This window comes from Taurulus bubalis, assembly GCF_910589615.1.
Source record: "Taurulus bubalis genome assembly, chromosome: 12".
Taxonomy (NCBI): Eukaryota; Metazoa; Chordata; class Actinopteri; order Perciformes; family Cottidae; genus Taurulus; species Taurulus bubalis.
This window is the reverse complement of record NC_136600.1, coordinates 5,093,814-5,110,654: the sequence shown is the minus strand read 5'-3', so window position 1 is coordinate 5,110,654 and position 16,841 is coordinate 5,093,814. Positions and strand designations below refer to the sequence as shown.

At 47.2% G+C, this 16,841-nt stretch overlaps 3 protein-coding genes across 3 annotated transcripts in view; 2 read left to right on the top strand and 1 right to left on the bottom strand.

The window, feature by feature from the left end:
* LOC306744983 (dolichyl-diphosphooligosaccharide--protein glycosyltransferase subunit STT3B-like) overlaps positions 1-9,229 on the top strand; it is a gene marked incomplete at its 5' end in the record, with an annotated part of 36,337 nt that extends 27,108 nt beyond the window's left edge. The window contains 13 exons of the mRNA XM_079227701.1: positions 221-286; positions 931-1,030; positions 2,242-2,340; positions 2,488-2,634; positions 2,785-2,833; positions 3,692-3,846; positions 4,385-4,596; positions 5,090-5,277; positions 5,757-5,928; positions 6,429-6,602; positions 6,878-6,991; positions 7,104-7,313; positions 8,205-9,229. Coding sequence (XP_079083827.1) covers positions 221-286; positions 931-1,030; positions 2,242-2,340; positions 2,488-2,634; positions 2,785-2,833; positions 3,692-3,846; positions 4,385-4,596; positions 5,090-5,277; positions 5,757-5,928; positions 6,429-6,602; positions 6,878-6,991; positions 7,104-7,313; positions 8,205-8,285 — 1,767 coding nt within the window. The 3' untranslated portion in view covers positions 8,286-9,229. The remainder of the gene's footprint in view (positions 1-220; positions 287-930; positions 1,031-2,241; positions 2,341-2,487; positions 2,635-2,784; positions 2,834-3,691; positions 3,847-4,384; positions 4,597-5,089; positions 5,278-5,756; positions 5,929-6,428; positions 6,603-6,877; positions 6,992-7,103; positions 7,314-8,204) is intronic.
* A 1,173-nt stretch (positions 9,230-10,402) lies between these two features.
* Positions 10,403-12,173, bottom strand: kiaa1143 (KIAA1143 ortholog). Its single transcript, XM_079227500.1, has 3 exons — positions 12,046-12,173; positions 11,658-11,802; positions 10,403-11,544 (listed from the first exon to the last, which is right to left on the bottom strand). The coding sequence occupies exons 1-3, from the start codon at positions 12,157-12,159 to the stop codon at positions 11,261-11,263; spliced, it is 543 nt and encodes a 180-aa protein (XP_079083626.1). The 5' UTR covers positions 12,160-12,173; the 3' UTR covers positions 10,403-11,260.
* A 14-nt stretch (positions 12,174-12,187) lies between these two features.
* Positions 12,188-16,724, top strand: LOC306744812 (transmembrane protein 42-like). Its single transcript, XM_079227499.1, has 4 exons — positions 12,188-12,310; positions 12,536-12,728; positions 16,023-16,169; positions 16,253-16,724. The coding sequence occupies exons 2-4, from the start codon at positions 12,567-12,569 to the stop codon at positions 16,388-16,390; spliced, it is 447 nt and encodes a 148-aa protein (XP_079083625.1). The 5' UTR covers positions 12,188-12,310; positions 12,536-12,566; the 3' UTR covers positions 16,391-16,724.
* The last annotated feature ends 117 nt before the right edge of the window (positions 16,725-16,841 follow it).

Below are 16,841 nucleotides of genomic sequence, written 5' to 3'. Positions count from 1 at the left end.
TCGTTAGCTTCCCTTGCGCAAGGTAAAGGTGTGTAGGTGCGGCGCTTTGTGCAGGTCATTAACGAGGGAAACATGATGAAGTCAGACAGTTGTGTCGGGGAAGCAGCAAAGGCGCAAATCCTCAATTAATTAAGTAAATGGAGCCGCTCAACTTAGTGGAAAGATATGATGTAAATTAGCCTCTGAGTGTGTTGCTTTCTGCTGTCCTCTGTAACTACAGGTGAAGTCGGTGAAGACGGGCTCTGTCTTCTGGTCCATCGGATGCTGCCTCTCCTATTTCTACATGGTGAGAATACACACTAACCCTTTGTTTTATATTGGACATTTACGATGTATGCACCTGACCTCGATCTTTATTACGTTATCTACGTATCGTACGACCTATAAGACCTGACCTCGATCTTTATTACGTTATCTACGTGTCATACAATCTAAGTTTTTGGACATTTCACTGTATTTTGCACCAGGAGGCATTGTGTTGCAAGTCGTTAAAAATGGATGACGTCATGAAAGTGGCGTCACAAACACGCCACAAAGCGAGGGAATCTGCAGAGGAGAGCACAGGCAGATAAACAGTGGGCTGATGTCTGAGTTTTTGATCTTAATGTTTCTAGTGTATTGTAGAAAGACTTAAAATAGGGTTCATCATCCAAAAAGCTTCACCAATGATTTAAACATAGAGAAATATTGTCGTTATTATGCTGTGATTTTACTGGTCCGGCCCACTTGAGATCAACATGGGCAGCATGTGGCCCCTTCACTAAAATGAGTTTGACACCCCTGATATAGAGAATGCAGGGTTTAAGACACTTTGGCTTCACTCTTCCGAACCTGCATGCATATATTCCAAATTGTTACACCCGTGCATAATAACAACTGTTGCCGAGCTCCAGCTAACCAGAAAATTCTCTTATTTCGTTTGTCCCACAGGTGTCGGCTTGGGGCGGTTACGTGTTCATCATCAACCTTATTCCCCTTCATGTATTTGTCCTGCTTCTCATGCAGCGCTTCAGTAGGAGGGTTTACATAGGTGAGACACACACACACACACACACACACACACACACACACACACACACACACACACACACACACACACACACACACACACACACACTCTGTGTGTATTTTCTCTACTTTGAAAAGACCCAAAAGCACACACATTCATGCAGGGGGTACTGACACAGAGTAGCTTGTTATTCTTTGTCATGTCTGCACTGTATTGTACACTTACTGATAATAAATAACAATCTGCTAGCCGCCGCTGTTGTGTCTGTAATGAGTCAGGTTTACACAAACCACCCAGGGGAGAAAATAGAGAAGCGAGGAGATAAAAGTCAGAGAGACGGAAAGACAGAAATGCAGGAAGCAAGAAAAAAGATGAAAGCTGTATTTCCTTCAAAGAGCTCGCCTCGTCTCTGAACTCTCCTTCACTGATCATGAGCTAAGTCCCGACCCAGGGCTCACCGCTCCACACTGGTGCCGCAACACCAAACCATTGTTTCAAATCCAAACCGATAACCCACACGTATGTACCAGATCACAGTCCCGTGCAAATATAAAAAGTCCACAACAGGGTGGGGGGAGGTTGGCAAGAAAGCTGAGACGTGGAATCAAAGGACTGCGACAACGTCGGTCCAGAGAAGAAAGACGAGACGGAGATGAGACGGGCTGACCCGTGGATTCTTCGTCCTCAAACAGGATTATTCCCCGAAATTAATAATTTAGCGGACTTTTCCCATCCCCACACCTCCTTCCGTCTACCTCCCTTCTGAAGACAGCAGAGTGCACTCTGCCTACAGCAGCACAGTAATTGAGTTACTTCAAAGTTGTAATGGCTCACTGCTCGTGACGCATACCGTGTCCTGCGATTCGGAGTCCGGTCTGACCCTCTTTCCTCCTCCCCCTCGTCTAATAGAGCACAAATACCGTCGTGACATCCAACTGGACGGCCTTATCTCAGCACAGAATAGAAAACATAGAATATCAACTCCTGATGGAGGCCGCTGCTCTCTAATGGGCATCAGCTCGGCTGCTGGTTCACGGTACCGGCTCGCGTCTCCCATGCTGAGCTATACAAATATACCGTCCTAAAAAAACTTTATCCAAATGCTGCCATTATGTTCAATTCATTAATATTTCTGAATGATTCAAACATTTCCTAAGAAACATGACGTAAAACAAAGGGTCACAAGTAAGTCTTGTCTTGATCTGCTCTGAATGGCTCCTCTATCCCTGCAGCCTACAGCACCTTCTTCATCATCGGCCTGGTCCTGTCTATGCAGATCCCCTTTGTGGGCTTCCAGCCGATCAGGACCAGTGAACACATGGCCGCAGCAGGTCAGTAACCGGGGGTTAAACCTAATTCATGGAGCCGAGTGCAACATCTATGTTCAGCCTCTCACACATAAAGAGTGGCAGGACGAACATTTTCTGCTTCACATTTACTGCTTGAGTATGTTCCAAGTGGTCTCCGTGTCTCTGCAGGGGTGTTTGTGCTGCTGCAGGTCTACGCCTTCTTGCAGTACCTGAAGGACCGGCTGACCAGGCAGGAGTTCCAGACTCTGTTCTTCCTGGGAGTCTCTCTGGCGGCCGGAGTGGTGTTCCTCTCCGTCATCTATCTCACCTACACAGGTTGGTTCAAGTGACACACACACACACACACACACACACACACACACACACACACACACACACCCACACCAGGGTCGTCGTGTGTGTGGTTAACTACTGTGTGTTTAGATGGACTTGTGTGAATATTCTGTGTGTGTGTTTCCCGCTCAGGCTACATCGCACCGTGGAGTGGGCGCTTCTACTCCCTCTGGGATACTGGGTAAGTCCTCCCAGCTCGTATCTTGTACATACCTGCAAACTTGTCACCTTTCGGCGAAATTCGCCGTTTTGAAATCAAAATGTCATCCACGTGAATCGTGTAGATCCGAAGAGTTTTTGTTTTTGGGAGGGAGGAAGGGGTCAACTAGCCGCCGTTCCTGAGAATGGACACACACTTTTACACACACACACACACACACACATGGGTATTGTCAAAAGAAGAAATAAAACCCATAATGATCATAGTTTGTCAGCTTCTCGACGAGTGACGCTGTTTAGCACTGACTGGTGTCACCTTTTTCACCCCTCTTGAGTTTGCAGGTCTGCTTATACTTGTACTCAGACAAAGTACCTTAGAGCAGCGCTGAAGATAATTAGATCTGAATTATGTACAGTAGCACATCAATCTAATCATAATAATCGGCCTATAAATCTGTGAATCTGTGCGAGACAGAAAGGGGTGTGCGTTTCTTCAAAGATGTTTCCAGCTGTCTGCTGGTTGATTTATTCCATCATAAGTCCAACTTTTGATTTAGTCCACTGTTTCATAAACACATCCTCGGGATAATGATTTAGAGAGTTGTGACCTATTTCCACTTTCTGATAATTTTAAAGACTAATCAACTGCACACCGTGTGTTAGTTAAGTTTAAGTTTTGCTGCAGTGCGCTAAAGGTTCTGAGGTGATAATCTGACCTCTTTTAAGATGACGGACCTCGGCCCACAGAGAGGTTCATTTTAGAGAGTGGAATACGATGGACATTATATTTTTTTATTAAAGACTGACATCCTCCTCTTTTGGCCTCAGCATCATGTTTCCATAGTGCCTGACGTGAGTCTGTCCTCCATGTCATCCTCAGCTATGCTAAGATCCACATCCCCATCATAGCGTCTGTCTCGGAGCACCAGCCCACCACCTGGGTGTCCTTCTTCTTCGACCTTCACATCCTCGTCTGCACCTTCCCAGCAGGCCTCTGGTTCTGCATTAAGAACATCAACGACGAGCGCGTCTTCGGTAAGAGCCAGAGCACTTTGTCTTGTTCTGGCTGTGTTTCATATATGTGATCATGAAGGTTCAAACCATCCAGTGGCATGGAACTCATGTGAGGGGAGGTCATGACCTGTTGGAAGATGGTGGTCTTTGCCGGTCTCTCCAGCGTTCCAGTTTAAACCCCAGTGAGCACTGAATCTTGTGTGGCTGGAGATCATAGAGAAGGGAAACGATACATAGCACTGGTATTTGTATGACGCTTTTCAGAAGAAACATAAAAGCAATGAATGTATCTTCATTGTGAGCTGGAGAGTTAAGATAATAATTACAAATATGAATATGAAGTTTTTAGAGCTTCATTTTAACCGTCAGAAAAGTGATCCATTTAGTGACATAGACCATGAAGCAGGGTATGCTTTAAGGCGGGCCTTACTGTGATTGACAGGTCGCTGCCGTGTGAGTCCCATCCCTGTGAGCATCTAATGTAAGCTTTTGTGACACCAAGCTTAACATCCTTCTCTCTCTCTCTCTCTCTCTCTCTCTCTCTCTCTCGCCCCCCCAGTGGCCCTGTATGCCATCAGTGCCGTTTACTTTGCTGGCGTGATGGTGCGCCTCATGCTGACTCTGACTCCGGTGGTGTGCATGCTGTCAGCGGTGGCCTTCTCCAGCGTCTTCGAGCACTACCTGGGAGACGACATGAAGAGGCAGAGCCCGCCCGCCGAGGACAGCAGCGACGAGGACGACAGGAAGAACGCCGGCAACCTCTACGACAAGGTGGGCCTTAGATGGATGTTCGTGATGCTGAACGATGTTCTGGTCCCGCAGACGGCAGGATGGCTTTTCACGTCCCTCAAAGCTTAGCAGCTACCACACTTTGTTGTTCAACTACCTGCGGACAGGAACGCACATTGATACGCTTTGGTAACTTGTATCTACCGACGGCTGTTTTGGTTGACACACTTCTTCTGGGCCATAAATCAAGCCTTCATTGTACGGGTCGTAGACAGAATTGCGTCGTCAAAGTGGAGCTTGAGAACCAGTCAAGCAGCAACCTCCGGTTCTGAGAAGAGAAGCTCAATGTATAGGCGTCTTCAACTTGCATTCTCTCTCCTGACGCCAGGGGGCGACTCCTCTGGTTGTATAAAAGTATATGCATCATGTGTTAAAGCTGCATTCTCTCTGCTGACCACCAGGGGCGACTCCTTCCTCTGGTTGTCTAGAAGTATATGCTTCATGTGTTAAAGCTGCCCCACCCCTCCCCCCGCAGGCCGGTAAGGTGCGCAAACACGTGTCGGAGCAGGAGAAGGCCGAGGAGGGCCTGGGCCCCAACATCAAGTCCATCGTCACCATGCTGATGCTGATGCTGCTCATGATGTTCGCCGTCCACTGCACCTGGGTCACAAGCAACGCCTACTCCAGCCCCAGTGTGGTACTGGCGTCATACAACAACGACGGGTGAGAAGAATACTGTGGATATGCTAATATATGTAGTAATATGTATATATGTGTGTGTATAGAACCATTAACCTGTGAGGACATAGCCATGTCGATGGAGGTTTGAGATGTCTGCCTTCACTCTCCCACATGATGTTTTAGTTTCCTCTCACAGCAATGAAGACATGACATGTCCCTCATGTACTAAATATAATCGGCCATCAAACGGAGGCTGTCGCTGTACAGCTGTATGAGGGGAAAATGAACAAAAGCATATGACCAGAAATGGGATCAGATTGGTATCAGCAGACACTCTGTGAGTCTCACAGATGGATATCAAGTCAATGTCACATCAAACAAACCATCTGCTTGGAAACGCACTAGTAGCAGTGAATTTGTATTTTTTTTTTGTTGTTATTTTGGTGAGCTGGCCCTTTAAGGCCCAGTGATGCAGGTTTCATGAAGGGTTTTAAAAACACATATTTCTCCTTCTCCTCCAGCTCGCGTAACATCCTGGACGACTTCCGGGAGGCCTACTACTGGCTGAGGCAGAACACGGACGAGCATGTCAGGGTGATGTCCTGGTGGGACTACGGCTACCAGATAGCGGGCATGGCCAACAGAACCACGCTGGTGGACAACAACACATGGAACAACAGTCACATAGCGCTGGTGAGAGCCGCACGGGCCTTTTTAATGCCAGCGTGGCTGTTGGTTGTCTGCTGCCCACATGGTGGCACTGTCATGGCCAAAAACGCCTCACACACTTAGTCCTATTGAAACATACCCTGATACATACCCCAAACTTGCTTTATTATTTAATGAAGCTGTTGAAATGCTAAATAAATGCCAAGAACTATGGGATGCCTTTTTGCTTTAGTGGTGAGCTGCATGAAACCAGTGTGCGATGGTTCTCCTCTAAAGATCCACAGGAAACCACGACAGAGTTTCAGCCTTGTTGTGTCAGTGATGAGTCACAACCTGGTGGAGTTCTTTTGGTTTATCTCTCTTTGTGGATTGGTTGCTCCCCCTAGTGGCCATAACGTTGTGGAGCATTGTATCACAAAACTAGACCTGGCTGTTGGTCTCTGCTGATCAACCACTTGTATTATTCACGTCGTTCTTTACGGGACCTCCTGCATGCAGATGGTAAACAGTTCCGTGTCCTTCAGGTGGGCAAAGCCATGTCCTCCAACGAGAGCGCCGCCTACGACATCATGAGGTCGCTGGACGTCGACTACGTCCTCATCATCTTCGGCGGAGTGATCGGCTACTCGGGAGACGACATCAACAAGTTCCTGTGGATGGTGCGCATCGCAGAGGGGGAGCACCCCAGAGACATCAGGGTGAGAACACACACACACACACACACACACACACACACAGACATCAGGGTGAGAACACACACACACACACACACACACACACACACACACACACACACACACACAGACATCAGGGTGAGAACACACACACACACACAGTCTTTTAGGGGTAATGTAAGAGCGCTGCAGCGTTAAGTATTAATTAAGTATAAGGTAAGTGGAGTTCATATTTGATGCTCTGAGGGACTTCTCAGGTGTGTGTTCTCACTCCTTTCTCCCTCCTCGTCTCTCACCAGGAAAGTGACTACTTTACACCGCAGGGCGAGTTCCGCGTGGACAAAGCTGGTTCCCCGACGCTCCTCAACTGCCTTATGTACAAGATGTCTTACTACCGCTTTGGAGAAATGCAGGTACGTCCAACAATACCACGAGTCCGTCAAATCATCACTGACCAAATATTGTGGAGGGTAGCGAGTCGGGTTGGGACCCAAGCGGCTTCATGGGGTCTTGGTTTCTGTTCAGCTGGACTTCCGGACGCCGCCGGGCTTCGACCGGACGCGCAATGCCGAGATTGGCAACAAAGACATCAAGCTGAAGCACCTGGAGGAGGCCTTCACCTCGGAGCACTGGCTGGTCAGGATCTACAAGGTGAAGAAGCAGGAGAACAGGGACCGCCTGGAGCACCAGCTGCGAGGAGCCGACCCCACCAAGCAGAAGTACACCTCCAAAAAGGTAAGAGCCCAGACGGACCCGCAGGACCGCATGATTCAGATAGGATTGACGACTAAAGGAAGTTAGGTTGTTGCTCCTCCCAAAACCCTTGTGATGCGATGTTGGGACAGCGAGGGGAACCACTGCTCTAGTCCTGAGGGCAGAATCAGAATCCGTTTATTTACCAGGAATGTTCACACAAACCAGGAATTTTTCTTGCCGGAAGGTGCATACATTAGACATTAGACGAGACCATCAACAATCAATGACAACAGCAGTGCAATAGATGTTCAATAAAGTATAAGATAAACAGATACCAGTCATGTATGTTAAAGTGACGTGTGTTTAAATATGAATTGTGAAGGGAGTGACCGGTAACAAGTGACGGGTCTCCTCACTGATGAAATCCTCTCTTGACTTCCACCTGACCTTCATGTATTCCATTACATTTCATTTAGCTGACGCTTTTATCCAAAGAGACTAACAATGAGTGCATTCAACCATGAGTACAAACTCAGAACAACAAGAATCAAGAAGTACAATTTCTTCAATAAAGTTAAACTACAAAGTGCTATCAGTAAGTAACATTAAAGTGCTACTACGGTGCTACTTTCCTTATTCAAGGTGTGTTACAATATTTAGTTGTGTATATATTGTATAGCTCCACCTGCACAATGAGGTAGAAAAGTCTTTAGCTTCCTCTCTGTCTTGGTTCCCTTGTCGTGCTTCAGCTCAGCAGTACGGAGGCTTTTGATGCAGAACGTTTTTACATTTTTCCCTAAACTTTAATCACGGACGAAAGTTGAGGATTTGAGAAAAAAATAACTTTTACTGTGAATCTAGTTTTGCAGAAAATGTCTTTTCCTGTGGAACTGAAGAGTTTCAGTTGCTTTGGTTTTATTTCCTCTGCAGACGGCCAAGAGGAAGCGTGGCTACATCAAGAACAAGCTCTCCCTCAAGAAGGGCAAGAAACTGACCAAGAAATCTTTATAGGAAGTTACACACACTGTGGGATGGGAGAGGAGACAAAAAAATATCTTAAAACACACACACACACAAAAAACTTTCAACAAAAAAAAAAAATCCACCGATGGAGATGAACACGGAGCAGCAGCTCACCAGGCTGGAGATGTCACCACTGCCCAAGAGAATGTGTCCAACGCCAGCTGACCTTTGACCTGATTAGCGTGGTCAAGGTGAGATGTTGACTAGTCCCAGATCCACCCCTAACTGTGACCTTTGACCCGCTTTTCTTTTTGTACTTTAATGTGCTCAGACGTCCTCAACGCTGGGCTGAGGCCGGACTGCTACAGAAACACCATCCTGTAGGGGGCGACAGGAAGCAGCCCTGTCCCACACACAGCCTGTAGGGGGCGACAGGAAGCAGCCCTGTCCCACACACAGCCTGTAGGGGGCGACAGGAAGCAGCCCTGTCCCACACACAGCCTGTAGGGGGCGACAGGAAGCAGCCCTGTCCCACACAGCCTGTACCTTCCCTTTAACCTCTCCATTACTCAGAAGCCGTCCCTCGTCCTGCGACTTCACTTTGTTTTAGAACAAGACTGCACACCATTCTTTATTGAACACGTCCCGTTTATTGCAACTTGGTCTTTTTTCTCTTTCTTTGCAGTTTGTCAGAAAAGAAACCAAACCTTTTACTCTGCGAGTCTGAGAAACCTGGGTAGTCGGCCCAGTTCAGAGCTTCCTGGTTCCACTTTAATCAGCTGTCCTCGCTGTTGCTCTTGTTCCTCCACTGAAGGAATGTTTTCAGTATTTCTTTTCTTAAAGGGTCAGTTCAGCAGCTCGTCACCAGAGACGAATTTAAAAACAAAATGGTCCAAAGATTGAGCAGCAGAGGTTTTAGTTTGGGTCAAGCTTCTGTAAAACTGGATGAACAGGAAACCTTGGACGCCCCCCCCCCCCCCCCCCCTCCCCCCCCCCCCCCCCCCCCCCGAGTGCATTTTACATCTCAGTCCAGCAGAACCCGTCTCAATGTAACAGGACGAGCATTCTGAGATCCAGGTGAGAACCCGACTGTTTGAGCCACGAAGCGGTGAAATGCATGCGTGTGCATTTATTATTATTATAGTTATGCTCACTCGGGCTGCAGGTTTAATAAACTTCCTGCTTTGCCTGGAAGGAGAACTCCACTGAGTCACGTCCGTTCTGTCATGTTGCTCCTAACGTCACGTTAATATCAACAAACATTTTAAGTATAAAACATTTGCCCCATTTTAAACCCCCGGAGCGTTTAAAGAGTTCCTGAGTGCTGACAGCAGCAGCTTTAAACTACAGTTCATCTTTCACTCATTTGACACTATTCTTTGCTTTATCTTTAGTTCTGTCAGTCATATTTTTCTCATCATACAACACAAGTTATGATTTGTAATTTGGTCACCTTTGAAACCGTATCTTCTAAATCCTTTCATTCTGGTTTGACGATATCTCAAGAAGCCGCTTTGATTCTGTTGAGGAACGTAAACTCCAGCAAAACCAGGAGAGGAAAAGAACACAGACGAGTGATGTTTAGGCCGTGAGTATTTGAGCTGCAGCGGCGACGGCTCAATGCAAAAGGGTTGTTCGCTTTTTGATTTTCTAAATCGGTTTCTTCCTTCAATTGTAATGATCTGGATGAGGTGTGAGATGAAACATGCCTTTTCTGAATAAAGAGGTTGAAATAACGCCTTCTGGTTTCTTCTTCTTTTAGCTCATAAGCACGATGTGTGTTATTGTTCTGCTTCTACTTACAATAGATTAAAGATGATATACAGTCGGGTCCATAAATATTTTTCATTATTTTGGCTCTGTAGACCACAACAATGGAGTTGAAATGACAACATTAAGTTGTGCTTTAAGTGTAGACTTTCAGCTTTAATTTGAGGGTATTTCCATCCAAATCCGGTGAACGGTGTAGGAACTACAACAAATTCAAATGTGGCCACCCTCTTTAAGGGACCAAAAGTAATTGAATTGTTTCATTTCAACTCCATTGTTGTGGTGTACAGAGCCAAAATAATGAAAAATGTGTCAATGTCCAAATATTTATGGACCTGACTGTACATGATATATATTTAAAACAAGCAGCTGACAACAGGATGTTGGACAGTTGATTTAATGTTTTTTTTATTTTCAAATGTTACAGCCATGTTTTAAAAAATGCACACAATAAAAACAAATCCACATTTTAAAAAAACATACAGTTTTACACATGTTTCTACACAAACTGCTCACTTTGAATACATTCAATACATCATTGAATGAGCTGGGAAATTCCACAATGAGCCCCACGCTACTCGCAGAAAACACGCAGGGTTGTGACGACCCCCGGGGTGAGGGGACCCCCGGGGTGAGGGGGGCACCAAGAGCACCGGAAGTGTGTCCGTTTGGATTCAACCTCAAGAATATTAGTCATAAAAGATCAAATGTATTATTTTTAATTTCCTTTTCAACAGATTATTGCAAATAACTTCAGCCATCCAGTGATTGACTGTTCAAATTTGGCAAGAAAGAATGAAAGGAACTCATAATTTAATGTTTGCCTGATTTCCATCGATCAGAATAAGTTGCATAGTTTGAGTAGAAGCACCTCATGTTCTCGATGAAAGAGGACTAAACGGGTGCTTCTGTGTTTTCAGCCCAGCGACTACAAATTGCCTAATCTTCTGCCGACACGTTGTTTTTATACGTCCGTTTATTTCAGTATGAAAATCACTTCACGTGAACGTTCTCAGTTCTGCTAAATATTTCAAGAAGGAACCATCTCAAAGGGCTTTGACGTGAAACTCTTTGAGGTAGTAAACATTACGCCATCTGAATGACCAAGTGGAGTAAAAAACTAATCATGAATCAAGACATTGTTTTTGGACTAAAATGAACGGAGGGTTGTATGTAGTCAGTGGGCGTAGACATGCAGGAATACAGAAAAACAGAATGACCGGCTGCGTGATGAAGTCCAGTGAAACGCTCAGCTAGTCCTCCTCGTCCTCCTCGTCTCCTCCAAATGACAGAAGGCTGGTATTCTTCACCGTCTTCCCAGACTTCACCTCCTTCTCCTCCCCTTTCTTCTCCTCCACCACCTCCTCCTCCTCCTCACCCCCCTCCTCACGCTGCTCCTCCTCCTTCTTCTTCTTCTCTCCCCCATTACTCTTTTTCTTCTTCTTGCTGGAACTGGCGGTGATGCCCTTGAATTTGTCAGAGGAACGCTTGGCGGGTTTCTTGAACAGGATTTTACCGTCAGCAGGAGGTTCATCCTCTGAGAGACAAGATGGAGGAGTCACCAACAGTGCTGCCTGTGGAGATGTTGCATGTGGAGATGTTGCATGATGTTGCAGCAGTAACGTGATTCACACATCTAGTAGAACTCACCCTTCTCCGCGCCTCCAGCACGCAGGTCGCCCTTCAGCTTCTTCATGTCCTCTGCGCTCAGGTCTCCTCCTTTCAGAACCACAACTTGAGGCAACTCGTCCTCGCGGTCGCTCCCGCTGTCGTCCAGTGTCGGCATCGCCTCGCGCTGAAGGGATCAAACAGACAAAGGGTTCTTTAGCGGGACACCGAGAGAGAGCCCCGTTCATTCACCGGAGGGGACGACGCGGCGCGCAGTCCACTGCGCGCGGGTCCAATGCGCGCGGCCGTGTCTTGTTCCGATGCCATGAATGACGTAGGCAGCAGACTGACACTAAACCACACAAACACAAGGCCGGGAGCAGAGAAGCTGCGCTGCAGGCTCCGTGTGGCCAGAAGTGGACCCACGCACCTTGGTGTCCACGTCCGGTCCTGCTTTGTAGCCCACGTCGCTTTTGAACTTCTTCAGAAAGCTCGGTTCCGCCGGCTTCACCCACGAGACGCCGCTGGCCTTGTTTCTGTTCATGTCGAGAGGAGTGAAGAGCAGGCCAGAAGCGGACGGTTCACCAAAACACAGCTACGTCATCAAGACGGGCCGCTGCGAACACGTGACTTCAGACGTAAAGCCGGAGGAAACGTGACCGGAAGTTGTCTTCAAAATAAAAGCCTGTGCTGTGGTAATTATCGGCACCCCAGAACGTTGTTGTTGTGATTTAGTTCCATGACTAATAAAGGCTATTATGATATTACTGCACAACATGATACATCAAATTGCACGTGATATTTGATTGTCCCCTTTACGTGGGTGAGCTCTATGCTTCGGAGCTATTGATTTCATTTTATTTTGAAAAGATCTCGGTATCGCATCCGCATGCTCTAGCGTTGATGTGTATCTCCCACAGACTCCTCTTCCGGTGGTGTGTGCCGTTCAACATGGTGTCAGGCTCCGTGTGCGCGCTGCTGGCGGGCTCTCTGGGGGCCGCGGCCTCGCTGTCCGCCAAGCTGTCCCTCGGGGCGGACTACCTGAGAGACATGTGCGAGGCGGGGCTCAGCGGCGGGACTCGAACCCGCGGTGTCGCTTCAGCCTGTGATTGGGTGAGACCAACTTCACGTCCAGTTCAAGGGTCTTCAATGGACCAACACAACAGTGCTCGTACTAGCTTTATATGCAGTTTGCCAGGAAAAGTCATACTTTTACATGTACAAAGTACTACTGTTCATGATGGATATTTAATTGATACATTCTACTTCCTCATTACAAGGCACCTTGAACTATGATGCGCTTGCTCATATATTTGCTGTGCAAAGGATTGTGGGTCAGAATATCCAGAAAAACGTGCTGGCTTCAGGAAAAAAGAAAAGTCACGGAGGAAAGTGGAGCGTTTAATTCTGCGTGGACGTATTAATTTGCTTTCACTGCCAACGATGCTGCTGACCTGTCTGCTTGATATGTGGCGAGAAATTAGCAAAAAACTAAAAATGTAATGTTGAAAGACTCTTCCAGAACAAGCATCTGCTGAAAGGTGTCGAGCTGCAGAAGAGCGATTCCTCAACTGCTGCAGTAAACTGAGCAAAGTAAATATACTTTCAGGAAGCTGATCAAGTCTCCAGACTAAACTCCTGCTGCTGGTTCTGTGGCAGCTCATGAGACACTGAGGCGTCCGCTATGAAGACGGATCCTCCTCCGTTTGAGGAGCTCACATAGCAAAAGATATGCGTTTAAAATGTAAAACTCACGTGAAGACAGGGATCAAACCTGCTACCTTGTGATTACAGGGCGAACACTCTACCACATGAGCCACATTTATAGACAGTGTTCAAGGTTTGCATAGTTGTGCTTTTAATTGATCTCAATGTAGCCGACACATGACTATTTTTTGTCTCCTCTTCATAAGAGTTTGATAGTTATAAACAGGTAAAATACTTCCTGTCACTCGTAGCGGCGCTGCTGCACATCTGCTGCACGGCGCACAGGACAACATCCGCAACACGGCGCTAGTCAAAGACGTTAACTCAGCATGAATCAAACTGGCTGCTGGAAGCGGACCGTGTTACGGATCAACAGGCGGCCGTGTTAACTGGTGACTTCCGGCTGAAAGTCGCCAGTTACCACGGCCGCCTGTTGATCCGTAACACCGTCATCCCGGCGCAGTGGTGGATTGGCCATAGGGAGTACCGAAAACTCCCGGTGGGCCGGTCAGTAATGGGCCGGCAGTGGCTGACCTTTTTTTTTGTGTATGTAAAGACGCATAAGAGGCCCAGTGGCCCTATGATAGGCCCAGTAGTCCCACCCACGCATTTTCCAGACCCCCCTCGTCCAATCACCTTTAATGATGAGCTAATGACACATCATTAGCAATCTGTGAGAGAGAAGAGAAAGCAAACATGGAGAAAAAACGAAAAGGTGGTGCAGAAAAACTGAGGGAAAAAAAAAAGCTCTCGCAACTGATGCTGCTAAGAGCAGAAATATAATAAACATGTCTGCTGCTGCGGGGGCCGGCGGCGGTGGCGTAGCCTCCGGCTCCGGGGCTTTGGCTGCGCCGGACGCGGCGGGTCCCTCTCAAGAGGTGTGGAGCTTCTAATGAGGACAAGACACGTCTGTATGAACGGACTCCCTCTACTGGTGAACTGCAGTATTACAACTGTTAAAGCATTGAGAACGCGCTCTTGCACCCGACATGTATATATTTTCCACACGTAACATTCAACATTAGTTAGCGTCAACAAGCACGTATCATTGTACTTTCTGCCTTCAAAGTAAAAGCACTTCCTGTTTCCATGCTCTTCACAATAAGAGTAAATAATGTAATAAAACAAGTTACAACATACAGACGGGGGAGGAGGAGATTGGTGGTGGTGATAGCAGGTGAGTGTGCTAGCTAACATGTTGTGGATAAACACTCATTCACTAAATGTTCAGAAACGTTGTCTATGAACTTTACTTGACATAATAGATAGCATGTGGTGTAAATCTAGTTCTAAAGTGTTGGAAAATAATATACTATCCTGATTAATTATAATTAATTATAATTACAAATCAGGTCACCAGAGTTAAAGTGTTTTAAGTGTTTCTGTCAGTGTTTATGGTTTATTGTCCTTGCTTTTCTTTTTTTTTCAACACTCATTTATGGAAATTTTCAGATTAAATTACATCAAATAAGAGACAAGGAGACAATGACCGATTCCAGTATAGTAGTGTTATTAAGGGCTTGTGTGATTATATGTACAGTACATCAACGGACCGAGTTGGCACAGTATCTGCGCGCGGATTGTGGTGGGTCAGTCTGGACCAAAAAGTCCAGGGCCGAATTTTTGTCCCAGGCCTGTCCCGACGCAGTTCATGGAGAAGTAATATTATGACCCCAGACACGACGGCGTTTGATGCTCCGACCTCTTTGGGATTTCCACAACAAGTATAACGCAGAAATAGTAGTTATTCTCATGGTGGAGGCAGAAATGGAAACTCTTTGCACGGAGATAAACCACAGAGATAAGCCCCGCCCCCTCTCTGGCGCGTCCAGCTCGAATGACGCGACTATGCAGACTGAAACACAAGCAGTTCACTTTGTCAGGTGCAACATTTATGAAAGTGTTGGTCAGTTTGTCTGCTTGACAATACAACAATATGTTGACAAAAATTTACTTTGGGGACAATTTGCGGTGAAAAAAAGGGAATAACATCGCAATACTCAATATATCGCAGAATCGTGATAGTATCGAATCAGGACCCAAGTATCGTGATAGAATCGAATCGTGGGACCTCTGGTGATTCCCACCCCTAGTTTTAATGAAGTGACCGAGTGCACATAAAGGTTTAAGTTACGGAGTAGAGTCAGTAGACTGGTCTTTTTCTCCCGTCACCCCGAGATGGGACCGGCTCGTAGCAGAGAAACAAGCTCAGGGCTCCACTAATGCAGCGTCATGGTGAGATGTGTCTTTATGCACTTTAGAATTGTCTTTATGCCGGTCGTATTACGTCATTTTTTTCGCCCACACCGTGAAGGCCGGTCCGCGAAAATGCGCCCCCTCCCCTTCCCCCCCTCACACATGATCTGTAGACGGCACCTTATTAGCAAGCAGGGTCGCCTGCAGCTGCAGGGAGCGCCAATTTGCCAATTCCCCACACAGTCCGCTTCGTGTCCCAGATGATATATATTTTGCCGCCCCCCCACGTGACATGAAAAAGTGTCGCCCCGAGCGGCTGCCCGGGTTCGCCCGTGCCCAAAACCGCCCCTGTGCAACGGTACCCACTTTGTGAAGGCAGCTGCCGTCTTGAGCCGGAACAGACCTCCTGAAGGGGGTGGCCCTTATGGTCACGTCTTCATGGCGTAGACTCGTGCTAAAACATGGCGTCCAAAGTGAACGTGGCTGAATGCGCTTACTCTGCAGCTCCACATCCCGCTGCGGCTGCTGTGCGCCGGCCTGCTGTTCGCCTGCAACGCCGTCATGTGGACCTTCTTCTCCAAGGCCCTCCGGCACTGCTCCTCCTCGGCCAGAGCCACGGTCACCACCGCTGCATCCAACTTCATCTCCTCAGTAAGCCCTTGCACCTTCTCTACTTCCTAACAGGCCTGTGAGAGACCAGTTGTCTCACGTCCGTCTTGTGTCCCTGTGTCCAGGCCGTCCTGGGGAGGCTGATGTTTGGAGAGAGCCATGTAGCTCTGTGGTGGGCGGGACTCTTTCTCACGCTGTGCGGACTGCTGCTGCTCCACGGAGCCGTGCAGACGGCCTCGCCGGAGGGCCAGAAGGACAAGTAGCTCCCTGAGAGACAGTGGACCATGTGACAGATAGTGGACCATGAGACAATGGACCATGTCCCAGAGCTGATGGCTCACACATCAAGGATAAGCAACACACTGAAGACACCGGTCGCTCTGCGTCAATCGAGGCTGAACAGGTTCAAGGTGGAGTCAGCTGGCGATGAGTTTCAACTCTACGGAAACACGGTGAATGTCCGGGAAAATGTCTGATGAAAGAGGTCAAAAGGGTGTTTTCGTTTCATTCTTTCTGTTTGATTCATTTCTTTGTAAAGCACTTTGTGTCACGTTTGTTTCAGTATATATGCTCTATAAATAAAGTGGCTTTACTTCAGCTGGAGTGACAGACCTGCTCTGACCTGGAGGGACTCGAACCAGTGATATTGTTCATCACTTTTTGTGAGTGACATGGATATCGACATGCTGGCAGAAATACAAAAACAGGAAGTTG

Coding starts and splice junctions, on each gene's coding strand:
- kiaa1143 (XM_079227500.1), bottom strand. CDS start 12,159: ATGAACAGAAACAAGGCCAGCGGCGTCTCGTGGGTGAAGCCGGCGGAA. Junction 11,803..12,045: donor GACCGGACGTGGACACCAAG/GTGCGTGGGTCC, acceptor TGATCCCTTCAG/CGCGAGGCGATGCCGACACT. Junction 11,545..11,657: donor TGCTGGAGGCGCGGAGAAGG/GTGAGTTCTACT, acceptor CTTGTCTCTCAG/AGGATGAACCTCCTGCTGAC.
- LOC306744812 (XM_079227499.1), top strand. CDS start 12,567: ATGGTGTCAGGCTCCGTGTGCGCGCTGCTGGCGGGCTCTCTGGGGGCC. Junction 12,729..16,022: donor TCGCTTCAGCCTGTGATTGG/GTGAGACCAACT, acceptor CTTACTCTGCAG/CTCCACATCCCGCTGCGGCT. Junction 16,170..16,252: donor CATCCAACTTCATCTCCTCA/GTAAGCCCTTGC, acceptor CCCTGTGTCCAG/GCCGTCCTGGGGAGGCTGAT.